Below are 26,505 nucleotides of genomic sequence, written 5' to 3' on the forward strand. Positions count from 1 at the left end.
TCTGCAAGGATAAGGTATGCATGTCATGACCCTTGACCTCTACAAGGATAAGGTATACATGTCATGACCCTTGACCTCTGCAAGGATAAAGTACCCATGCCGTGATCTTTGACCTCTGCAAGGATAAGGTATGCATGTCATGACCCTTGACCTCTGGATCTGTGTCTTCCAAGGACAGGGCTGTTCTCTCACATAAACACAGAGTGCTAACTGAGCAGGGAGCAGTTACTGTTCATGCTTTTTTACATCCGGGTGTACAGTAGCCCCAGTGACGGCCCTTGCAGCAGGTTTCTGCTGCCACCACAGACCGAGTTCAGGGCCGCTGAGCTGTTGCTCAGTTCTTGCCCTGGTTTTTGCAGAGTAGGCAAGCTATCCTTAGCCCATCGTCTCAGGCTGTCTCTGCCCGCACACCATCCAGACACCTGCTCTCGGAAGATGCCGCTCCTTCGAATACCCCATTTCCTCCGACAGCCTCGCTGAAGAGTTAGCCTTGCCCTAAGGAACATCCAGGAGAAAACATTCCAGTATGATGTGATTTTTTTCCCCTAGCGTGTATGAAACACACACTCAGAGGCAGGTGGATTTCTGAGTTCGAGGCCAGCCTGGTCTACAGAGTGAGTTCCAGGACAGCCAGGGCTACACAGAGAAACCCTGTCTCAAAAACAAAACATCAACAACAAAAAAACCTAAACCCCCCCCCCCTCTCTCTCTCTCTCTCTCTGTCTCTGTTAAGATTTCAGTAATTTGTCCTTGTTTCTGAACCCACTTCTGAGCAAAGAGGGTCTCATACGCCAAATGAGTCTTACCCTCATTCCAGAACTACAGGGTTGGCAGCTTAGGGAGACAGGGCTGTTTACTTCCCTTCCCTCACTAATCTGTAACAGAACAGGATTTACCTGGGCCATGTATAGTGCCAACATACTTATATTATTTGATAATTCTATGATTGGGTACAAGATAACCTATTTTACAGATAAAAACACTGAGGCCCAAAGAGGTTACGTGATTTGTCTGGGGTCATCCAGCTAATACATGCCAGAGATAGAGTTTATAGGCAAGACTTTTGATTCAAAAGTTCTGTTTCTCCCAGGACACTGTTGGTGGCAGGGCCTGGGAGGGAACTGGTGGGTTACGGGACTTTGGGGACGTGAAGAAAGGGGCTCACTGGGGAGTCTGTCGATCTGTCTCATTGGTTCAGGTGTGGGTGGCGGACAGGAGACCCCTGCTCATCTTGAAGTCTCCTTGGGATTCCCACTGATTTTACAGGTAGCAGATTTTACATGGCTGTGGTACTTCAGAAGAGCCGAAGGAAATGGTAGTACTGTACAGGTTGGCACCGCTGAGCAGGACAACAGCCAATCACAGAATCCCCCTGTCTCAGTGTCCTCCACAAGGGGGAGAGTAACCTGCTAGAATTATTGGGGGTCAAATTACCGGGCAAATGTGAACAGTTATTGGTGATATGTGTACTATTTATGAAGAGCTACGGAAGAGAGCTGGGTCAGTGAAGTGCTAGTCTTGGAAGCTCCGAGTTAGGTCCCCAGGACCCACAGAAAAAGCCAGGGGCAGTGCTGCAGGTCAGCAGTCCTGGCCCGGCAGCCAGTTCCAGGCCAGCGAGAGACCGTGCCTCCAAAGAAGATGGACAGCAGCGGAGGAACCATACCCAAGGCTGTCCCCTGGCCTCCATGTGCACACATGTGCACACATACAGAGAACATTGACAATAAGAACCCACCACAGCCTGCACCCTGGTGATCCGTACTGTAGCTTTGATCCTGGGAGAAAGCAATGATAGACAGGAATGGTAGAGGGGCCTATGATACACACAAGTCCTCCAAAACAAACAAACCAACAAAACCCCAAACGTAGCCATTTGTCCTCTCATCCACCCTCCCCAACCTCCCTTCTTTCCTTTTTCCTACTCATGGACCTGTCCATTCTTACTCCTTCCTCTCCATCCACTCCATCCACACATCCTGTCTATCCATCCATCTACCCATGCTTCCACTGAGGGCTGACTCATATTGTCGTAGGTGCTGGGGACCAGTCACAAATCACGAAGCCCACACTCCACCGCATCTCTAAATCAAATGGCCAAATTTTGAGCATAAGGTCCAGCCAAGAATCAGGAAAATGAGGGTGGGGTAGGAGCTGAGAGACAGCAGGGGATCTGGTTCAGGGATGGGGAGCTGAGTGAGGTGGTCAGAAGCATCTCTACCGCCCTGAGTCCTGAACAAGGGCAGGCAGAGGCTGTCCTCTTGCAGACAAGTTGGTTTATAAAGGTTAGAGAAAGAGGGCCAAGGCCTCACTTAGTTTTCTAACCATGTGCAAAAATGTGCAGCTGTGTCCCTGACCACCCCAGAGCTGCTGCTGTCCTGGTAACTGAGCTCCTGGGACCCATAACTGAAAGGACGGATGGGCTATTTGGGAACTCAGTTTCAAAGGCTGCATTCCAGAGCTGTTTTAGACAGTCTTTGGAAGAGTCCTGTTTACTTCTTGGTGACCAGGAAGTAAGAAGGAAGGGGCTGGGTCCCAAGGTCCCTATGTTCCCTGTAAGGGCACATCTACCCAGTGACCCCACTTTCTCTTCCAATGTGCCACTTCCTAATAGCCCCACAGACTAGAGGTCAGGCCTCATGCTTGGGTGAGCACTGGGCAGATTCCCTATCAGAGGCAGCTATGAAGCCAGGGTAATGGTGTGTGGCCTTCTCTTTCTTTCCTTCCAGAACCAAGTAAGGGTCAAGGTAGTCGGGCTAGCTATTTTCCTGTTTTGGATATACTCAGGCACAGCAAGCAACACTGTTAGCTCCCTCCTGGATGTTAAGACCATTTTCTTGTCTCTTCCTGAGCTCTGTAGGGCCAGCCAAGGCCTTGGTGTGTGATTGAGGGCCACTAGGCTAGAGACAGTGCTTACAGCAGCTATCGAGGTAACAAGGGCTGCAGTTACAAATCTCTGCCCCAGGGAGTGTTGGGCTCCCCTGGCTCCAAGGACAGCTTTGTCCGCCTGTCCTACTCACCCTTTAAAAAAAAGGTGTTAAGGGCCAGAGAGATGGCTTGGTGGGCAAAGAGTTGTGTAACAGTCAACACTTGAGGTTGGATCCTAGAATCCTCGCAAAGCCAGACTCAGTAGTGTGTACCTATAGTCTCAGTTACAGGAGATGGGGAGGGGGGTGGAGACAGGAGAGCCCTCAGAAGATCACAGATCAGCCTGGCATACACAGGAATTAATAAGAGAGCCAGTATCTAACAAAGTGGCCGGGAAGACTGATACCTGGGGTCGTTCCCTGACCTCCACAAGCATGTCCCTGTGCTCTCAATCACACACACACACACACACACACACACACACACACACACACACACACACACACACAGATATTTCTGTCAGAGTCGTAAACATTGGTCTTCCAAATCACAATATCAGTGGGAAAACAGCTATATTGCTAACAACAACAACAACAACAAAGACAGTAAAAGTAAAAACCAAGCCTAACCCTTCTGTTTGCTCTAAGAGAAGCAACCCACGGGGCACTGCCAAGCACCGTTGATCAGGCTCCTGGAGAGATCATTAGGGATTTCAGGGGAGCTGAGGGGCCTGAGAGTCTTCCGGATTGTCCATTGGGGCCCAGACAGTAGCAGTGGTGGCAGGCTGGAGGGCTCCTGCTTAGGGCTGCTATGGCCACAGGCACTGCCAGAGGGGCCCACGGTTCTCTTGTGCGTTTAAAGACATAGTTATTTGTGTGCACGTGAGTTGCCTCGGTGTGAAACGTGTGTGCGTATGTGCACCAGTGGCATGCCTGGTGCTTCCTGAAGCCAGAAGGGGATGTTGGGTCTCCTAGAACTACAGTTACAGTGGGCTGTGTGATATGGCTTCTTCAAGAGCAGGACGTGCTCTTTACCTTTCTCTTTTCCTAGTGGCAGTGGGTGGGCCTTGGGGTAAGGGCAGGAGCTGAAAATAGTCCTTTGATGCTAACAAACCATCAGGCATCTTTCCTCATTTGGAAACAAGAGACTTACTGCCCAGGGAATTAGGGTGCCTCACAAAGAGTCGGGACTTAAGCTCCTGTCTCCCAGCTGTGGGACTGCAGGCCCCTGATCAAGAAAGACTATCAGGTGGTCATTTCTCCCCCATGCCAAGAGTGACCAATAGGTGGCGACAGAACCTTGCAGGAACAAAGAGTTCCTGTGATTTCTTTAAGCCAGCGTTCTGGGCCTAGGGAATCTGCACCCCAGGACCACAGCCTGCAGCCACACAGTGGGAACCTGACCTGTGTCTAAGGCCAGGCCAAGCTCTTCCCATCCTGGGATTCCTGTGAGCAATCAGGCTTCTCAATCTTCACACAGGAGTGAGACGTTGTCTATGTGCTGAGGATCAGATGGGACCAAGACCCATCTGATGGGTGGTGGTGGCAATTCAAACTGCCAGGGTATGCGCCCTGCCAGGTAGAGCTGACTCATGCATGGAGTTCTGAACCTTAAAATCTTAAAAAACCTAAGACATGGCCCCTAAAACCCTGAATTTCCAGTTTTTCTTCATAGTCTACAGCCCCTACCTCATAAGAACTCCCACTGGAGTTCTGTTTAGCTGCCTTTCCTGCAGGCCCCTGGCCCTTGGGCAGAGGAGTCTCGTGGTAAGTCTCCATACTGAAGTCCTGGCCTATCCTGAGGCAGGAGAGACCAGCTAAGCTTGGTGTGTCTGCCCTGTTGCCTACAGCAGAATCTTGACATGCTTCCTCACCTCCTATGACTACTGGGGGGCCTGAACAGAATCAAGGATGGACAGAGGGAGGCCCTGGAACCTAGCTGCTCTAGAAGGATGAAGGTTGCAGGGGCCCTGGCAATTCACTCTTTCATGGGACTGGCTCATGGGGTCTCAGGGGACAGAAATCTATTGGCTGTCAACTCTCCCGATGGGTCAGCTTTGGTTTGTCAGCTTGGCTTTCATTTGAGGCTGACATGGCCTTCCAGGTGGCAAGAGGTCACTGCAGTGACTCTGAGGAATGGCCTTCTGTCCCTTCAGCTGCTGTCAGCTCCGAGTACCAGTTGTGAATTACAGCCCTTCCCAGCATGGCATTCACAGAGGGCATCCCCCAGTCCTGCCCTGTGGAAATACTGTCCCTTATCTTCCAAGCAGACTATTTACTCCTTGTTTGGAAGTGTCCCCACAGCAGGCTGGAGAGCCTCCAGGGAGGCCTGTCAGATTCTGCCTGTGTAGCTACTGTCTGTGAACATGCATGTCTTCTGCATGTGCAATGCTTAACCTCATGTCCCCATACTCAGCCCGGGTGCCTGACAGATGTTTACCAAGTAGGTCAGCGAGTGAGAGATAACACTACAGGTGAAACATCCATCCCTCTATCTAAAAATCAAAATGCAAAAAATTCCAAAATGAAAAAAAAAAAAAAAAAACAAGCTAGTACTAACATGATGTTAGAAGTGGAAAATTTCACACATGACCTCCTGTGATGGGTTGCAATCAAAACATGTATTATTAAAAATATTGCATATGCTTGCCAGGTGGTGGTGGCACACACCTTTAATCCCAGCACGCGGGAGGCAGATATGGGTGGATCTCCAAGTTTGAGATCCATTTCTAATGCTAAATACTGGCTCTCAAGATGTGGCTGCCCCATGAGCAGATCCTCACACACACCAAGTGATGCTATGTGAACCTTGCTCCCCAATTTAACTGGTCAATAAAAGGTCAGAGACTGTGATTGGGTAGTGGAGGGAGAGAGGTGGATCTTGAGGATCGAGTGAGGGGGTTGCAGGTAGAGGGAGAGGAGGAGACAGAAGACTGAGGTGGAGGAGGCCGCCATTAGAGGAGATGGACCATGAGCATGTGGCCAGGAGAAACAGCAAGTAACGAGAGCAGAAAGCTCACAGTGGGAGATGGGGAGAGACAAGGCAGACACTGTGTCTCCTAACATCTTTGTTTCTGAAACTGGTGACCTTAGACCAAGTGGGAAAGACAGAGGGTGGGGAGGCAGGGCCAGTGGCCACCTGACAAACTGTCTGCCAGGGACGATACAGGATGAACTGTGCTCTTGTCTTTGCAGTCCCGACACAGCCGCCTAATTGCTCTCTCTGCTCATGCAAGTTTCTCCCTTCAAGATCGGACTCTCACACATAAAGCCCTGCTTCTGAAATTTATGTACCAATCACCTTTAATCCCAGAACCCCAGAGGCAGAGGTAGATAGATCTCTGGGTGTTCGAGGCTAGCCTGGTCTACATAGTGAGTTTCAGGCCAGCTGGGGCTACACAGGAGTGTCTTATCTCAATTTTTTCTCTTCTTCTCCCTTTTTAATGCATGAGGGTCACCTGAAGGATTCCTTAAGCACAGATTTGCAGCCTCTCCCTGATAGCTTCAGATTCATTACTTCTCGGGTAAGGACTGAAAAAAATGTGTACTTCTGTATTTTTACCACATTACTAGGTGTTGTCACCTCAGGGACTACACTCTGCTCTCAGAATCACTGATTCCTCCTCCTCTTGCTTCCATCTCCCACCCCACTGCGCGCGCGTGCGCGTGCGCGTGCGCGTGCGTGCGTGCGTGTGTGTGTGTGTGTGTGTGTGTGTGTTCATGTGATGTGAAGAATGGATTCAGGGGCTGTATGCATGTTAGATAAACACTATTCTACTGAACTATGCCCTCCAGCCCAAACTGCTGTTTGTTTGTTTATTTAGCTTTTTTGAAGCAGGGTAGCCCTTGCTGTTCTGGAACGCACTATGTAGAGCAGACTAGCCCGGAACTCACAGAGGTCCGCACACACTTCTCAGCCTGCGGAGCCCTGGAATTAAAGGCTTTCATTGTCGTCACCAGCTCATACACCACTGGTTTTAACCAAGGGTTTTCTAACTGGGTTTGCTAGAGGAGAGTCAGAGGCTTAGGCCTCTCAAGTCTGCAGGGCAGTTCTGCCTTATTTTAGATAAGGACAGTCTAAATACTGAAAACGCGTGAGCATCATGAGGTTTGACTCTGGAGGGTTATCTCAGATGAGAGGCGATGACTGAGTCCTTTACTAAAGAGCAGGAGACATTTAGAGTGAATGAGCCTGTCTGTGAGGTGGCCTTCAGGTCAGGCTGGAGAGAGTGAGTAGGCTCAGTGTTGGCCTACGGTGGCACATGAGGGAACTGATGCACAGTAATCATGTCAAGTCACATGCTTCAGTCTGCTGTCTAAGGTGTCCTCTAAAAGCTTGTGTGTGGAAGGCTTGGTCCAGAGTGCATGGTGCTACTGGGAGGTGGTGGAACATTCAGGAAGTAGGGTCTCTGTGGGAAGTCCTCTCCTCACTGAGGGGCACAGGCTGAAGGGAATGATGAGACCCCTGGGCTCCTCTTTTCTCTTTGCTTTTCAGTTGCCATGAAGTGAGCATGACTGAAATCTCTAGACTGCGAGCCAAGAGAAACCTTCCCTCTTTATAAGTTGATCACACCTCTGGCATTTTGTTACAGCTATAGCAAGCTGCCCAGCCTATAGGGTGAAATTAAAGAGACTTAGGTTTAGCACTGTCTTTCAGAACAATTTGAAAGTCATTTAAGCACAGTCCTGTTCCCTGGGTGCTCTTGAATTTCCTCTCCTTGAATTGCATGCTAATCGCCCTGCTTTCTTTCTTAAACTAATAAAAGATTAGGATGACATTTTGAAAAGGGCACCTCATTAAGCAGCCCCATCTCCATTGGAGCACCTGGCTCCGCACACAGTAGCCAGCTGGCCATTTATCTTATGGTAATGAGGTGTCATCTCCCACATGGGCCTGCCTTCCTTTCCCACTTCTGCCTCGGCAGCACCTTTCTCCCCCCCACCTGCCACTGTGTGAGAGCGGTCTGTGTGGGACAGGAGGCCCCAGAGTCACCTGGTGTCTGCTCTGTAGGAACAGATTCTGTGGCTGAGAGGGGAGGTCTTTACCTGTACACCGTGGTTGGAGGGGAGCTCAGACTGTCATACACCAGCCTCACGTGGCCCTGGTACAGCTCCAGGGCCAAGGGGTCGTTGTCTCCCTTGTAAAGAAGGATGCCATTGTCCTTGTCAGTGGCCACCTGGCAAGAGCAATCAGGGCGTGTGGGTTAGGACTTACCCAAGCTCCAACCTCACCTGACTCGCTCCCAGCACCCTCTTCAGGTGGCTGCCTCAGACCAGATTAGAATTCAAATCCACCTCTCTTTTCCCCATCTGTCCTTTCTAGTGCAGAAGGCAAGACTCAAGTTTAGACTCCAGCAAATGCTAGCTGAGCAAACTGCTTTGACAAATATGCATTGAACATGTACTATGTGCTATGACCTCAGGGTTATCAAGCCCTCAAGGATGCCCACGTCCCTTACATAGAAGAGTATCTGCATTAAATCCCTGCATGCCTTCCACGTGCTTTCTATGACCTCCGGGTGAATGACGATACCAGAGACAGGAAAAACACTATGGTAATAGCTGTCACGAACATGTAGCGGTGACCATAGTTGTCAACTGTTTAAGACTGTGATGTAATCTTGTCACCTACAAACTCATGCTGGAGAACTGTGCAATCAGCTAATAAAAAAATTCACAAGTAAAAACATCTCACGTTTGGAGTAAGTTTCTGATTTTGTCTGGATCATATTCATAGCTGGCTACATTTGGCCAGAGGGCTGTGGGCTGGACATACCTGGTAGGGGCTCAGTGTGTCCATACATGTTCAATTTAATGGCAGTTTTCTTTAAAACGTTTATGATCTGTGGCTGGCTGAATGTGTAGAAACTGGGTTGGTTGTATCTTTGTAAGGCAGGAGGCCCCAGTACTAATCTGCTTCTCCCACTAGGATACAATATGATCCAACAAAGTACTCGCCTCCTTTGAAGCCCCTGTCTCTCAGTATCAAATATATAATAATAGTTGTAAGTAATAGCTAAAGACCAGAGCTTACCTCAGTGTATCTTACAAAGCAAGCAATGTGTTCAGAGCCATCTCGGGGAATCTGAACAATACTATTGTCTGGGCTTCACCCCGGAGCAAGTCAGTACTAGCCTTTGTGGGCAAACATGAGTTTGAAAGCTCTACAGGGGATTCTAGGTGCTGCTGAGGCTGGAAGCCAGACTTTAGTAGAAGCTGTCCTGCTGTCCGGCTGGCTCCTTCCTGGGTGAGCAGGACTGGATGTGCACAGTACATCCCATTGTGTATTTGGGTGTTTGGAGCTGGCTCCTGTGTGAATCTCCACTGGAAGTGCACAGGACATCTCATGTGGGTGTCTGGAACACTTGGGGGGGGGGGCTGTTCTGATGGGGAAGGGTGAAGAACGAGAGCTGGAAGGATGGTGGCTTCCTGTCTGTGCTAGCATCCACCCCTACAGTGCAGCCCTGCTCACTGGTCAGGGCTCTGCAGGGACAGGACCTTCCCTGTGGATCTTCAGCCCCATGGTCTAGAGCATGGCCTGCTGTGTATAGGCGCGCGAGATAATTACAAAGTAGTAATTAGAGGCGCTGAATAATTAGAGAAGCTCCAGAGTAAATCACTCAGCTAGGGTCACAGAGCCCTTGTGTGTGCCCAGGAGCACCCAGCAGTGCCTGGGCTACTCACTGACCAGCTCTGTCCAGTTGCATCCCTGGGCCCAAGGTGTTGAGAAAACAACTTGATTCATACTCACTCCCTGGATGTGGTCCCGCTCAGCTGTGGCTCTCTCTGCCTTTGCAAATGCAGACCACTTAGTAGCTCCTCTTTGGCCTATGCTCTTTGCTTGGTCACCCCACTCTCTTATCCTCCTACCCAGAATTTAGGTAAAGTCCTACATACGCTTCAGATCTGGCTTAGCTCTGACTGTATCTAGACAGCCTTCTGATTCCTCCCTAGAGGCCAGGAGCAAGTCTTCCCCCACCCCCGCACCGCCTCCCTCCCGTGTTCTTTCAGCACCCATGTCTCTTTCCCTGTCATAATGGCTGTTTGGCCTTACAGAGCACCGGGTACCCACTGCCCAGCATATGCTAGTTGCAGGAGTGATTTTTAAGGAACGAATGTCTTAATGAGGAGCTGATGCCTGCTGGGAGACTCACCAGGGAGTTTCTTATGGACTGCTCCAGCCCAGCTCCTGCAAAGCTCACATTATGGGAAAAGAGGCAGACTTGCTAATGGTCTGGGAAAACCCAGCTGTACTCGGAGGGGGCCATGCTCCTTCCACGTGCGGTAGTTGGGAGGGGAAGAACCGACATACCTGCAGGGAGATGTTAGCCTGGGGCCGGACCTTGGCGGAGGCCAGTTCCACATAGGAGTCCTTGCCCACGAAATTCACAGTGATGAGCTTTTCACACCTGGGTCCAGCAAAGCCCGGGGGACAGCGGCAAGTGGGCTCCTGCTGTACCACGATGCACTGCGCCCCGTTCTGGCACTCATACTGGTCACAGGGGCTGGTCTGTAGCAGAACCATGGGCGGAGGGTGCTCACAGAAGAGCCCACTGGAGAGAGGAGACACCCATAGTTATTGACAAAGAGGAGTGCTGTAGTGGGAGTTCCATCCCTGCCTCTAACTGGAGCAAGTCCCTTTAAGTTTCAGTCTTTCTCTTTTTCTTTCTCTCTCTGTCTCTCTCCGACTCTCTGCCTGTCTCTGTCTGTCTGTCTGTCTGTCTGTCTGTCTGTCTGTCTGTCTCTCTATTTTTGTCTCTCTTTCTCTCACAAATTGAGTCAGGGCATGCAGTTCAGCTCAGTGGGTAAAGGTGCTTGCTGTTAAGCCCGATGACCTGAGTCTGACTCCTGGAACCCATGACAGGAGAGAACTGTCTTCAAATTGTCCTCTGATCTCTATAAGAGTGGTGTGTGTGTGTGTGTGTGTGTGTGTATACGTACATACAGTAAATAAATAAAGATAAAAAATAAAAAAATTAATGAATCAGATTAGAGTGAAGATTTCAGTCATCAGATCGAACTAGGGTGAGTCTGTGGAGAGTACCGTTGAATGAATAAACAGAACATAGCATAGCTGGCCAGCAGGGAAATTCTGCTTTACCAAGGAAGGAGTTTTAACACCTACAACCATACAGATGGACCTTGAGCGAGCTGTGCTCAGTGAAAAGAAGCAGCCATAAAGGCCAGCACTGCCTGATTGTTCAGCTAAGGTGCCTGGAGAAGTTGGTTCACAGCCCAAAAAGTGGAACGAGATTGTCAGTGTTATGGGGGGGATGGGGTGTCATTGACGGTGTTGGGGTTGGAGGCAATGGGGAGTTGAGTTGTTGATGGTGTTGGGGTCAGAATTCTTCAGGCTGTGAAGAACTCTGGAGATGGAGACATAACGCTGTGCCAGAGCTACCATGTGAATATTCTATTTAAAAAGATTTATTTAAAAATCATTTTGAATTATTTTATGTCTATCTGTGTGTGCATATGTGCACATGAGTGCCTGTGCCCACAGAGGCCAGAGGGGCTGGATCCTTCCAGAGCTGGAGATTATAGGTGGTTGTGAACTACCTGATGCTATGAATGTAACTTGGGTCCTCTGTAAGAGCACTGGGTGGTATTATCCTATTACCACAAAGCCAATGGGACTTTTTCTTTTCTTTTCCTTTCCTTTCCTTTCTTTTCTTAGACAGGGGTTTCTCTGTGTAACAACCCTGACTGCCCTGGTAACTCACTTTATAGACCAGGCTAGCCTTGAACTCACAGAGGTCCACCTGTCTCTGTCTCCCAAGTGCTGGTAAGCTGTGAGTTACCACCACCTAGCTTTTAATTTTCTTTTATCTTAATTTAACATGCATTGGTGTTTTACCTGCCTGCATGTCTGTGATGGTGTGGTGTCCCCTGGAACTGGAGCTACAGACAGTTGTGAACTGCCATGTGGGTGCTGGGAATTGAACTCAGGTCCTCTGGAAGAGCAGCTAATGCTCTTAACTGCTGAGCCATCTCTCCAGCCTGTGACTATTCCTAACTCTGTTGAACTGTCTCCTTAGGTTCAATAAGGGCTCTTTCTTGGCTCTCTAGCTTGGAGTCTATGTTAAGGCAAATCTGCATATTTCATATTCATGGTATCTAGCATGTACTGATTTCAGTCCGAGTGCCTTTTAAGTATGGTCCCTGCTCCCCCAGTTTCCTGAAACCCCATGCTTAACCCTTCCAGTCCAGGTTGAGTGGGGAACTGGAGCCCAGGTGGCTTCTTCTGCATACCCCACAGACATCTAACCAAGTGACCAGTGCCTCCCTCGTATTTGACCTTTCCTTCTTCTAGCGTCAATTCCAGAGACTGATCCCAGATGTTCTACTGAGTCACCTCCATTTTTTCATCGTCTTTTTATTATTTGGTGCTAGGGACTCATATGCATGCCAAGCATTGGGCTACACTCTCAGTTCGCACATCTTTTCTTGCCATTAAGATGCCATACCATTTTTGGTTTCCAAGCACCCACAAGCTAGACTCCAAGATGGTGGCATCTTCCATTAGGTAGCATCAGGCACATGTGACCCTGTGAGCTTGGACTCAAGCCTGACTTCTGCATGGAGTTGCCCTGGTTAGCGGTGGGGAGGCCTGCAACCCTGCCTCCTCCTTCCATCTAGACCACAGTACCTTCCTTCTGAAGTGCTCCTCGGTCGTACCTGAAGCCCTGGGGGCAGATGCATGTGTAACCATTGACTGCGTCCACACACTGGGCTCCATGGCGACACTTGTGAGCTACACAGTCATCGTTGTCTGTCTCACACAGCTTTCCACTGTAGCCAGGGACACATTCACACCTGGAACACAGGCAGAGAGAAGCTAGCTCAGGGCCTGCCAGCTTGCTTGCAGGCGCTCTTGTGCCTTCCCTTGCCAAACCTCTCTTTCTAGTTCCTTAAGGCTTCACCGGGTTGCCCTTTGGTACTGGGCTCCACTTATGGTCCATGGCCTTTGCTCCCAGAGTCAAGGAAGGTCTGGCTGCTGCATGTAGGGGATGGGACAAGTTCTGTTTTCAGAACCAGGCTGGGAGCATGGGATGAATCACATAGCATTTGGGGCAGATCTGGTTCCTTCTACCTAGAGTTGACATCCCGGGTGTCCTTAGTGTCAGACACCCAGCTGAGCACCTTCAAGGACCATCTCATCAGATCCTTAGTGACCTGCAGGGGAGAGGGCCTATCCAAAGCAGCACTCAGAAAGCACTCAAGCCTCATCGAGTGACAGGAGTGACAGCTACACTTACTGTGTCATACCATTCTAGGTGTATTGGCCACTCATGGCTTCTCTTTCTTGCACATTCTCTCAAAGCCATGGGTCCTCAACAACCTCCACTATTCTGGAGTGCCGTGAACATTGTGTAAAGTCAGACAGTACAATATCCAGATGATAATGAGGATGAAGGGAAAGATGGTATTGGCACTACCCTTGCTTTTGTTTTATTGCTTGTTCAGACATTCAAGCTAAGCTAGGAAGGGTTCAAAGCTCCCATTTCCCAGAGGGCAGGATAGAAGCAGCTGTCTTTGCTTAGGCTCCGGTCCCACTGGTCCAGCCCTCCCTAGAGATCAGTGGGTTCACAGCCCTTCCACACTTTGCTCTCACCCAAACTAAGGCTATATGTAGACGGAACATGAGCCTGTGGCTCACTTATTTGAGGTGACACAAAACAGAAATCCCTGCATAGGAACAGCCCTGAGAGCATCCAGAGCTAAGGCACCCTTATAAACATACATCAACACAGTGTTCACTGGCCTCTCTCTCTCTTGCAAAGCCTGTGTACCTCTCTGGCCCATCAGCTCAATTCTTCTGGGCAGACTAAAAGTCAAAATGCCATCTATCCAAGCCCAAGGGCGAGGGGGCATAGACAGGGAGTTCAGGGCAAGCGAGAGCTCTGAATTGTTAGCTTGCACCCTCAGGACCTGACTCTGAAGAAAAAACCAACCAACCAACCAACCAACCAACAACCAACCAACCAACCAACCAACCAACCAACCAACCAACCAACCAGACAAACCAACCAACCAACCAACAACCAACCAACCAACCAACCAACCAACCAACCAACCAACCAAACAAACAAACAAACAAAAAACTAAAGAGACACTTCCCATCCCTCTCTCAATTTAGATAGAGTTGGGCAGAACCCCAGCAATACACCAGAGCTAGGTAAGTGGACAGCTAGGGAAGATTCTGAAGAGGACATGGTGACCTTATAGAAACAGTTCCATCAGAATACATACATACATATATATATATATATATATATATATATATATATATATATATATAATGTATATGTGTATATATGCATCCATAAGATAAAATAAATCTTTAAAAAATTAAGAAATGTCTGCCACCATAACGTCCTCCATTTTCCTAAAGGAACAAACTAGAAGGCTGAGACATGGGGTTATGCTTCATTTCAACACTTCAGCTACTGGTAAGCGGCCTGGTGGAGGGGGAGAGGAGGGTGGGAAGGTCGGGTATGATCAGGGCCCAATGATAGGTGTGTATGCATGAGGATGTTTGCAAACGAGCTGAAAATTATATTAAAAACAAAACCAAACACCCCAGTCTTGGCGGGCATCTGAGCCCAGGAGAGCACCTAAAATGAACCAACCTTCGCCAATGTGCAAACACCAACCTCACCCAACAGTTAAAAGAACAAAAAGCCACCTTTTATTTTTTTATTTTTATTTTTTATTTTTTTTTTTGGTTTTTTTCGAAACAGGGTTTCTCTGTGTAGCCCTGGCTGTCCTGGAACTCACTCTGTAGACCAGGCTGGCCTCAAACTCAGAAATCCGCCTGCCTGTGCCAGGATTAAAGGCGTGCGCCACCACCGCCCGGCAAAAGCCACCTTTTAAAGCATGAAGTTCAAGGCAACCAATGAGTAGGGAAATTACTCTCTCTTCCAAACTCAGTGGTGGAGGCCTGAAGGAAGAAGTGTCTACAGAATTCTATCACCATGGCCGCCTCCTCAAGGATTAACAAGCAAAAGAAACACCTAAAGATTTTGCTATTTAAAAAAGGAAAAAAAAGATGGAGCCAGGTGGCAGTGGCACACAGGCACACACCTTTAATCTCAGCAGGGAGCCTGGGCAGGGCTGGACACTACATTCTGCACATATTGCCCTGAGATGCTGGCTTCAGGACCTTATTCCCTATAGCAGGGTCTATACAACATTTCTCAGATTACAGAAGCAGCAGGTAGAGCCACTTCAATTCTTTCTGTTTTCAAACATTTTGCTTTATCTTCCATGTTGACGATGTGTAAAGTTTGTGTGGGATCTAGTGACCATGGGACAGGGACATCTGGAGTATCTGGATTTAGCGGAGCAATCAGCCAGACCTGTTGACTTGCAAACCCTTCTCTCTCTTGGTTCCCTGGCAGCTGGGTGTGTGCCACTGGGTATGGACTGGGAGGGATCCGGTTTCTCCAGTGGAATCTTGAAGTGCTTATGAGACCAGGTTCTGCATGGAATGTTCAGTGTACACAAGGCAAGAGATCTCTTCGTTGTTATTTTCAGGGCCTCTGAGCAGATCTGCCTAACACTCATTAAAGTGTCTCCGAGGATAAGCAAAGGTCACCCTGACTGCATCACTGCCTCTCATTAGTGTCCCTCTAGGCTGTGAGATATCAGGTGTTTGATGATGGGAGGGAGACACAATAATAAAATGCCCCATTAGGAGACCAGATTATTGTTTTGAATATATTTGATTATAAACACCACCATTACTGAATTGGCTTCCAGACTTTTTTTTTTTTTCCCCCACAACTTCCAGACTTTCTGAGGCACTGTCTCCTGGGAGACAGGACATATAAATAAGATGACTCAAGGAAAGCTTGGTGGTGCCTTTCTTTCCTATCTCGTCCCAGATGCAAGGACCCTTGATTATAGTCCAGGGTGACCTTTGCAGAACAAGCATCAGAAGATAGAAAAATCTGGCAGTTCTAACTCTCTGTGTCCACACCCACCCTTGACCAGTTTCAAAGCCAGTGACCTCTAGGCTCACTGTTTGTTTAATTGATCTTGAATATTTATTTCCCCATTCTGTATAGATGAGGGCTTGTCACCTCTCACTGTTCTGTATAGCTGAGGGCTAGTCACCTCTCACTGTTCTGTATAAAGCTGAGGGCTTGTCACCTCTCACTGTTCTGTATAGTCACCTCCCACAGTTTCCTCCTAGCACACCTGAAGCCCTTTGCCTGACAGTCCGGGCATCTCTGCTTTGGGTGTGAGCATGAATTTTGCCCATTTCTTCTTTCCAGTTTGCACGTTACATAGTTTTGTATTTCGTAAATGGAAGCTTTCAGTTGATGTTGGATCCTGGGGTGGTGGGAGTCTGGGGGTTTCCCTCAGGTGACCCCACCTCCTGAAACTCCTGTCTAGCATATCTCAGAGAGGCACGAGCAGACAGGTAGATGTGAATGGGGCAGCACAGAGAACCTGTGGTTTTCTTTATCCTGGCAAAGCCACAGGTCTAACACCTCTTATAATAATTCCCTTAGAGATGAGCAATGAGCCCATGATGTCCCCACAGAAAAGGACAGTACATATCCGGGGAGGTGGCTCAATGGGTAAAACGCTTGCTGTGTAAGTCTGAGGACCCAAGCTTAGATCTCCCAGAACCCACATAAAAGCCAGCCATGGTATTGCACACTTCAGGCTTAGTGGGAAACCCTCTGCCAACAATCCACATCAACCCGTGGCCTGCATACACACCATGCCGCTGAATGTGCCCACTCACACATGTGCACACACATAGAAAGAAAGAGAGACGACATATGGGAAGATACATTCAGGCTCGAAAACTGGATGTTCTTCTTAGGCTGCCTCCTCCTAACTGGAAATTGCTCTGCTGGTCCCCTGATGCTAACTGGCTTTCCTGCTGGAGATGAAGGAGACAGCTTTACCCATGGTATTGCCTGCTGCCAGGGTTAGGACTCCTGGTCCCACCTCCCCTCCTACAGCTGTACAGTCTAGCAAACTTCCTGTGGCCATGGGGAAACAGGACCGTGATGGTGGGCCACCAGGAAGTCTACCTAGGATGCCTCATTTCAGCTCTGGAAAAGAGCTGGAAAAGAGAGACGTGCTAAAAAAGAGAGGAGAAGGTGGGAGAAGAGAATGAGAGGGCAAAGGGAGGGAGGAGGATGAGGTGACGAATCCACCTCTTCATCTGTATCTATCATCAGAAGAACCCAGAGAGGAAGAAACTGTAAAAGATAAAAGCAACTTGGGGAAATATGAGCGGGCCTGGGTTAGAGATAGAAACACATGTGAGTACATGAGAGAGGAGGACAGACGAATGGCTGTGCAGGGAGAGACAGACACCACCTGCCTCAGAGCCTCAAAGCCAGGCTGTTGGAGGGAGAGTCCTCAGAGCTCTCTGCCAGAGCATGAAGCCGAGCCTTACCTGAATCCTTTGTCCAGGGAGATGCACTTGGCCTCGTGCTGACAGAGGTTCATCTCGGGCACACAGTAGTCAATCACCTCATCACACAGCTCCCCTAGAGGTTACAGGGAAGAAAAACAAGGCATCAGGGAGGGTACTGGGCATAGATTTGACCTACCCTAGATCTAAGTCATGAACACCAGGAACCCTACATTCTTTCCTTAGTCAATCCTTTCTACAGGACTCCTGACTCAGTTTCCCTAGAGGGACAATGAGAGGTCCCTGGGGTCTCTCCTGGACAGTCAGCACCGTCTGGCTGTTTCTCTTGGCCTCCCTGGAGTTGTTGCAGCAGAAGCCACAGGTCAGACCCTGCCTTTGGGCTGTGCTTATGGCCCTCCCCTTTTCACCAACTGTGTATTGAGTATCATCTACATGGGAGACACTACCAGGTGCTGGGAACACAGCAATGGCCAGTCTTATCTTCTCATTGCCTAGTGAGCGTTATCTGCAGCCAGGCAGGCAGTTACCATTCAGAGTTGTAAATGCAACCATGAAGGTAAAACTGTGGATGCAGAGGGTGATCTACAACCCTGCTGAGGAGGCCGGGGAAAGCTTCCTAGGGGAAATGGGCCAGGGAAGCTATATCTGCTACAGGCCAGAAAGCCCTTCGCATGCTTTAGAGAAGGAAATAAAGGGACTTGCAGTTCTAATTTCTGAATATACCACCTTTGAAGTTCTGCAAAAAACACCTGATGTGTCGTAAATACCTAGGGATGGATGGAGCCTGTGGATAAATCCAATAAATGCACATTAAGGAATGTAGAAACGGGGAGGGGGCAGGACCATATCATGGAGCAATGAATGAGTTTAAAGCAAGGATTTTATTTATTTATTTATTTATTTTTGCTGAAAAGTTTACTTGTTTTTATTTTTATATGTGTAAGTGTTTTGCCTGAATGTATGTCTGTGACCACAAGCATGCCTGGTATCCACAGAGGTCAGTATAGGGCATCAGATCCCCAGGACTGGAGTTACAGTGTGAGCTCCCATGTGGGTGGTAGGACTCGAACCCAGGTCCTCTGAGAGAGCAGACAGTGTTCTTAACTGCTGAGCTTGGGTCTTATGTTGAAAAAGCCAAGTAGAAGGTGATCTAAGAGAGGAAAATGTCTAATTATATGCTCTTTCCAGAAGGGTAGGGGTTGGGTCAGGATGGAACAGGAGGCTGAGCTGGGTAGAAAGTATGAAGGTGGCTGGGCAGTGACTGCGTGAGGCACAGCCTCAGAGTCTGGTCTCTGCTGTGGTGGGGTCTGGCTGACCCCTGACCTGCCTTGATTTGGACCTGAACTGCACCTCTCTCTGTTTGGCCAGGGAGAGGCACAGGGAAGCCTTTTCCTAGTCTCCTACAGAAACCCAGGGGGAATAGACATGCCTCTGAGTAGGATGTGGATATGTTTATAGATAGAACCCGTAACACTTCTCTCAGGTGCAAACTTCAACACATCTTCAGTATAGCCCAGTGACCTGCAGATACCAGGCGGGGGCCTCTGTGGGGGCACAGGGCACATCTCAGCTGCCCACGTAAATGCCCATCTACATGCTGGTAAAATTTAAAAGTCCGTCTCTGCCACAGAGGCAATTTGAGCCTCTACCCTCACCTTAGCTGCTGGCATTGTGGCTTGTGATTCTATTTGGCATTGAACATAATTTGTTTTGTTTTGTTTTTCTTTTTGAGACAAGGTTTCTCTGTTTAACTGCAAAGTCTCTGAGAGGCAAAAGGAATTTCTGCCCTTCCTCCTCTACAGGCATGATGACTGCTTCCAGACACCACCTGTACTTCTCCTGCTCCACTTCACAGGAGAGCTGGGCTCTGTAGACTCTGGCAGGGAACCCCTAATAGAAGCATCATATTTCTCCTTGCCTTAGGTTTGGACTTCCAAATAACGTTACTTACGTCTTGGTCTGTAACGGTGTTGTGGGGTGGGGTAAGAAGAGATCAAATACATTGGAAATGAACACAAACAGAATTCCTTAGAGTAGGAATGTTCACAACTCTATCGTGTCAGTTTGATTCTCTGCTCCAAGAAGATGGTTATTACTGTATGCAGTGTTTTTCAAGCTTTTATACTTATTACTGTTTTTATGGGTTGACCCTTCCAAGAATTCATGGAAATGCAGTCTGGGACATACCACTTCAGGTTGACTTCATCACAAAGCAGGCTACCTACATCACTTGGTGACATTTTGCTTCCCAAGCTAATGGTATATTTAACTATACTCAGGAGGGGTTGTGGATGTAGGTAACAGAGGCAGTGGGCTTTGGTGGCAGGTGGGTGGGGAGACATTCTAGAGGATTCCTTCTGTATATTCAGCAGCTGGGTTCCTAGAAGAGTGTCTGGACGGCAGATTTCCAGATCCAGACAGCAACAGTGAAAGCGTCCCTCTGCCCAGCCTCAAACATGTGGGGTTCCAAACGAAGGGGGTGGTGGTAAGCACCGCACAGCCAAAGTGGGGAGGAGTTAGAGGTTTATTTGGGACAGGGTGAAGGTGGAGGAGAGGGACAAGCAACACAGAGGGTATTGGGGAGTCTCCTGGAGAGGTGAGGTCCCTCCTCCTTCCAGGATGTCATCAGAAAATTGCATCCTCTCAGTGCTACCCTCGACCCCACAAAATACCCCAACATGGACACGCCCCTCAATGTCCGTACCTGTGTAGTTGGGTGGGCACACGCATGCATAGTTGTTGATCCCATCCACACAGGTGGCGCTGTTTTCGCAGTCGTTATCCTCACAGTCATCTGGGTTGATCTCACACCGCTGTCCCTCAAAGCCCAGGGGGCAGGAGCAGCTTTAGGGGTGCGTGTGTAGAAAGGAGGGGGTTCCAGGGTCAGGGAGCAGGGAGGGTTGTAGAGGTAGGCAGAAAGGTGGGGAGCGGGGGAACGACAGAAAACACAGTTTGTCAGGTCTCTCTTGTGGCTGAGACACGTTAGATGCTGAGACCTTGAGGACCCAAGGAGGAAGACACTTAGGAACCTACAGGGTCATTCTGTCTAGCTACTCTTGCTCAGGCAATGTTCTCTACTACTTTGCCTGTTGCTTCGCACCACCAAGGCCTCTACACCTCCCTCAAAGCTGGAAGTTGCTTCCAGGAAATGACTTAAATCCCTGCAAGTGTATTTGAACTCCCCTTCCAGTCAACTCCTCTGTGACATAGACAGAGAGAGCCAGAAAAGCAGCGCCCCCCCCCCCGACCCCCCAGTAAGGTTTCATTCTAAGGCAGACTTTCTATGCTAAGGGGTAAACAGGGCATCTCTGTCAAGGTCACAACTCTGTAACTAGGCATTTCGGGAATGCATTCTGCGCTGGTACTTTCTAGATGTCTGACTTTGGGTAGTCATGAGATTTAATGAAGGTAGAAAACAAGCAGAAGGCACAGGGCAATGGAAAATCCCTCCCGATACTTAGTTCTAGAAGAAGAACAACCCAGCATAACCGTTTCCCGTATTGCTATTCCTGTCAAGTCCTGCCACCACCCCCCCACCCCCCCCGCCTCCCCCCAGCTTCTGAGGAGATAGATGCAGTTAGAGGATCTCTCTCCTGCCAACACTGAGGACCCTTTGTGGGCTTATCTCAAAGGACATCCATCAGCAGGTGCATTTCTTTCTTTTGCCTCCAATGGTGTACATCTGTTTGAGATTACCTCTCCCCACACCACCCTTGCCAAACCTTGCTCATAAAAGTGGCCATGCAAGGTTACAAGAACAGATAAGGCCTGGGCAACATCAAAGCAGCCAGGGGCTAGGATGTGCTGAGGCGTGGGAGGGAGCTAGTATCTGAAGACATGCTTCTATGGCACTCCCTCATCCAGGGCCCAAGTTCTGGTCAGAGGTAGGGGCGTCCATGAAAATGTTCCAGCTGTAGACCTGAAGTCCAGACCTCTACTTGGAGGTGGCTCTGATTTTGCAAATATATTAAAAAGCAAACTAAGCCGGGCAGTGGTGGCGCACGCCTTTAATCCCAGCACTTGGGAGTCAGAGGCAGGCAGATTTCTGAGTTCGAGGCCAGCCTGGTCTACAGAGTGAGTTCCAGGATAGCCAGGGCTACATGGAGAAACCCTGTTTCGAAAAACAAACAAAAAACCTCCTCAAAACAAAACAATACAACAACAACAACCAAAAAGCAAACTAAGCTAAGAGAAAGCCACTTTCATGGGCCCAGAACACTACTTTACCTGTTTCCTTACAACCTGAAAATTGCATCATATTTTCTACAAAGTCCAGGATTTCTGAGGATTGAGCTGACGAGCAAACATGATCATACTGCCCTTTCTGTTATGGACCCAGGGCAGCATGAAAAGGGCCAATTCTTTATAGCCACACAGGGGCAGGTACTCAAAGACCTTAAACAATGGTGTTGTTAGAGATTCCCCCCAATCTAATTCTTTGGGTTTCCTGGGGTCTTGGGATTGCCTGGCAGGGGTGACAGACATGATGGCTAGTCAACAGAGTAGATGTTGCTAATGGTTGGAGGGAGAGTGGGGAGGCCGTCAGTCTCCTCTGTCCTTATCTGGTACCCTGAAAGGGTTCTCAAGATAAAGCTTTTCAAATGGTGGATTGTGACCCCTTAACTGAATGTAGGGATTGTGAAAATTCTGGCAACAGTCAAAGGCTTCTGAACGAACACAGTCCAAAATTTAATTAAAAATCAAATGCATAATGGACCCCAGGTGTTTCTGGCAGCCCTTCCTGGTGCCACATCACATGACTTCTCTGCAGCTTTGGTTCTGAGCAGACATGTACACTTTGTTCTGTGTGCATGGTGTCACACCATGCTTCCTGAAACACCTCTGCACAGATTGGAGACGTTTGTATGTTATGAATTTGCAGTATTTTTACTGCACATGTGCAGTTTTCTACTGTTGAGGAAACATAATGATTGAATACAGAACTGTGAATATTGGAGAAGTTTTAAAATTAAAATAGTAAAAGTTTTTAATGTTTTCCTATTGTTGCTCCTCATCAGGTTGGTATATCTTTGGATTGCATTGTGTTAGAATGTTTAATTTTTTTAAAAAAAAATCGCTGTTTGACACTTCGGTTGTAGGACATAGAGAAATCAAGCTAGAACTGACTGAAAAGAATGGACTCTCTATTGACTAGATTTCAGAATGCCAGAAGGTTCTATGCAGGATACTGAGGGAGAAAAGTGTCCTCAATGAGCTTATCCGTGATGGATGTTCTATGCTACAATACTGATCTTCCAGGAAAGATGTAACACAGGTGAACTAGTGACATGACTGTTATGTGTGTAACCAATTTCCGATGAATACTTCATGGGAGGGAATGCCAGCCCGACACTGCACACCTGGGCCAAAGCCCAGGGCTCAGAAGGTCCTAGGCTTGAGGATAGAACTTTCTACTGCTGTTTTGCTAAAGGGACATGTTGTCAAATGGCTCTACATAGTTTTGTTTATCCCGCAGATTAGAGTTACTATCAAAGTTGGGTGGTCAAGTGCGGAGCGTAAGTGATTACTGAGTATTCAGCCCCAAATGCGACATTTACATCAACTTCTCCAAGGCTCACCAAGGAACATCAAGGAAGGGGATGTGGACAGGATATAAGAGCTGAAGCACGGAAATGAGGGCTGTAAAACACCGCCTTTCTTGAATGACATGGATGTCGAATGCACAGCAGTTACCGTTACCTATACAAGACCTGCGTAAGATCAGGCCAGTCAACATTCCAGCATGGGCGAGAGAGGATACATTTCTAGTTGAGGCGCTATGGGCAAGTGATGGCTGCTGGGGGTGAGGGGGTGTGATTCTTCTTCTGGGCTATGGCTGTTGGTAGGCTGCCTATGCTCCCGTGGGTGGCCCCACGCCCACGCACATGAACACAGTACTGATTGGACCTAGTGGGTTATTAAATATAAAGGACATGAGGCTGGAAGGCAGATGTCTTGGTAGAGACCTGGGCAGAGTGGGAGGGGTTACTTGGGTCGGATATGACTGAGATACATTGTATACATGTGTGAAGTTGCCAAGGAATAAATGATACCCTAAAAATGGGGCTGGAGCTGCTAGCTTGTGAGTCATAAGAAGTTGTTACATGGATTTTGGCTTGTGTGTAGGATGGAATTTCCAATAGTTTCTGAAATGGTCCTAAATATACTTCTGTCATCTTTATGCAAAGCACTGGTCTAAGAAATGGGGATTTTAAAATAAAAGTATCTATCAATTCTAAAAAAAAAAAAAAAAATCTAAGGTACTCTATGTCCTACAATACCAATTATTTAGCCAACATTTAATTAATCTCATTAGTATAAAAACTTGTGTTTGTCTTTAATAAATAGTAAAATATATATTAATGATATATAATAAATGCACACACCTAAGAATTGTTTAAAAATAAACTTATGATTTTTTTTATAGCCTAGGTATAAAAGAATATGACTTTTTCATATACTTTAAAATGTTAAAAAATATTCTACATGTATGGGTGTTTTACCTGTATGTATGTGTGTATATGTATATATGTGTATCATGTATATGTAGTACTCATGGATACCTGAAGGTGTCAGATCACTAGAACTGGAGTTGCGGACAGCTGTGAGCTACCACAGAGTGCTGGGAATTAAGGGTAGGCCCTCTGGAAGAGCAGACAGCATGCTTTACCACTGAACCATCTCTCTGGGCCTGACATTTTGTTATATACTTTCATAGCCTGGGTTAAATAAAACTATTATGGGCAAAAAGGGGTCATGAATAGAAATAATTTGGGATCCCCAAGCCAGGGGGACTCCAGGAGCAGTGAGTTAGCAGTGAGGACTTTGTTCAGATTTTGAACTTATCTTCCTTTTTTGTTCTCCTGTATGGTTAGCCCTGAAACTTCGTATGTATGTGTGTATGTATGTATGTACATATGCATGTATGTGTGTATGTATCCTATCTATCTATCTATCTATCTATCTATCTATCTATCTATCTATCTATTATCTAATTTATTTATTGGCTTGTCTGCTTTACAATTTTTACAGGAATGCTCTACAGTGTAGCTATATCTTTAGCCTTGGCTTTTGCTCATTAGGTGAGCAGGCAATGCAGCAAGATACAGTAGCACCTGAGTGGAGAAGGCAGGTGATGCTTCTGGAATTCTGACACTTTAGAGGTGTTGTGTGTTGGACTGTGGTCCCCTAAAAAGGATAGGATGAAGCACTATTCCTTTGGACCTCAAATGTGACTTTCTTTGGAAATGGAGCTGATGCAGGTATGATGATGCACTGAAGTCATCAGATCCCTAATCCAATATGGCATCCTCATAAGACAGTGTTTTTCAACCTTCCTAATGCTGCGACCCTTTGAGGGAGGGTTCCTCATGTTGTAGTGACCCTCAACCCCAAAATTATTTTTGTTGCTACTTCATAACTGTAATTTTGCTACCGTTATGAACTAATATAAACATCTGATATGCAGAATATCTGATACTTGACTCCTGCAAAAGGGTCAGTTGACACCAAAGGGGTCACGACCCACAGGTTGAGAACCACTGTTGTTAGGCCAGCTATGGGTAGGCAGATGTGGTCCTGCTGCTTGGTGATGATGCAGCCTGAAGCTAAAATGATGCATTATAAGCTTTGGATTGCCCAAGACTTCCAGTAAAGCAGAATCCACGACCAGTCAGGGAGTCATGCCCCCTCCCACTGGGTCCTGCTCACACGTGGGGGTTGGTGTCAGTCCTCTAGAACTGTAGAGAGAATATTTCCACTGTTTTCAGCCTCTCTGTCTGGGCAGTTGGGAAGCCCTTGGAACTGACTCAGGATTGGAGAGGATGCTATTCTTCATAAGTCCCCTACTGTGTCTCTGCCTGCCATAGTGTTACACTACAGCAGAAGGTGGCTCCTCCCGGGAGCACATATAGACATGTCAGCCCCTACATATTTCATAGTTAAGGTTCCAGTTCACATGGAAATCATCCAAGACAGAGGGTGAAGCAGGACCCTGACATACAAACATCGCCAGGAAAGCTCTGCTTTCTGTCTCAGGCTTGAACGGGGCAGAACTCATTTTTAGCCTTGGGAGTACAGCTTCTGGCTGGCTGTTCTTGATGAACAGGAGAAGCAGGTGGTTTGGCTGACTCCACGCAGGAGCAGGAACAGGAACAGGAACAGTGCCTGCGGTCCTCTTTTTAGGAGTCCTGGTTGGTTGGAGCTGGCTCGGTAGGGGGATGCATGGGCCAGCTGGGTTCTCTAAAGGGTTCTTTCCTAGACCACACAGCAGCCCTGGCTGGAGGGCTTTTGATAAGTTAATTATGTGCAATTTGAGCTTTGACATTGCCCAGAGCCTGTGAAGGAGCTTTATTATGAAGGGGCTGCTGCCCAACTGATGTGCTATGGGGGCCCCTTCCAGTGATCTGCTTCTACTGGGGCTACAGCTGGGGAAACTATACACCTGAAAGATGCTGGGAGACAGATGGGCCAGGGTATCTTACTGCTTAGTAAGAAAGGACTAAAAGCATGATTAGAACCAGAGGCAAGATATGTGACCATAAGCCTGTGGTCTTGGTGTCCTTGACGCTCAATGCAGATAGGACCTCCCCTCCCCCAGTACAGGTGTGAGAAGGCTTAGGAGACAGGATGTAAGAATAGCTCCCACCTGGCATGCACAGTGTGGCAGGAGTAGCCCCGTTATTATTTGTGACACAGAAAGGAGTGGTGGGATCGCCCAGGTGGGCAGGTCTCTTGGCCTGCATCCCATCTTGTGACACTAGCCATCGTCTGCAGCTTCCCATGGAGACCTGGCTCCAAGAGAGTGGATTCAAATCCCTGTACCAATGCTTTGTGACTCTGGGGAGAGAGTTCATCTTTTGATGCCTCAGTTTCTTCCTGTATAGGGCAGGGATATTACTTTCCACACTGATAGCATGCCCATAAGGAGTCTGACCCAGAAGCTCTTGGGAAAGTCAGGGCCGAGCTATTACCTGAACCCATCTCTGTGGTTCTCACTCAGGTGACAGGTGCCTCCATGCTGACAGGGGTTCTGGACGCAGGTGTTGATGGGTATGGTGCAGTCCTTGCCCTGAGGAGCAGATGAGGGAGAAGCATCTGGTAAGCAAGGTTTTTGGTGGCTGCTAAGACTCAGGAGACCCCAGGGACTTCCCAGCATCCTTTGAGATGAAGCTGAGATGAAAGCAAGACAAAAGGAGTCATTGCCTGGTCACTCACTCCTCATGAGAAGGGGAG

The 26,505-nt window shown here is 48.1% G+C and overlaps 1 protein-coding gene across 2 annotated transcripts in view; it reads right to left on the reverse strand.

Moving 5' to 3' along the window:
- The window catches only part of Slit3 (slit guidance ligand 3), a 588,944-nt gene that overhangs the window by 14,017 nt on the left and 548,422 nt on the right, over positions 1-26,505 (reverse strand). For both annotated transcript variants that reach the window (XM_034504957.2, XM_034504958.2), the window contains exons 27-32: positions 26,244-26,341; positions 19,976-20,115; positions 17,293-17,386; positions 12,543-12,680; positions 10,177-10,417; positions 7,911-8,041 (exon numbers count right to left, since the gene is read on the reverse strand). In XM_034504957.2, coding sequence (XP_034360848.1) covers positions 7,911-8,041; positions 10,177-10,417; positions 12,543-12,680; positions 17,293-17,386; positions 19,976-20,115; positions 26,244-26,341 — 842 coding nt within the window. The remainder of the gene's footprint in view (positions 1-7,910; positions 8,042-10,176; positions 10,418-12,542; positions 12,681-17,292; positions 17,387-19,975; positions 20,116-26,243; positions 26,342-26,505) is intronic.

The sequence above is a fragment of the Arvicanthis niloticus genome, chromosome 6, assembly GCF_011762505.2.
Source record: "Arvicanthis niloticus isolate mArvNil1 chromosome 6, mArvNil1.pat.X, whole genome shotgun sequence".
Taxonomy (NCBI): domain Eukaryota; kingdom Metazoa; phylum Chordata; class Mammalia; order Rodentia; family Muridae; genus Arvicanthis; species Arvicanthis niloticus.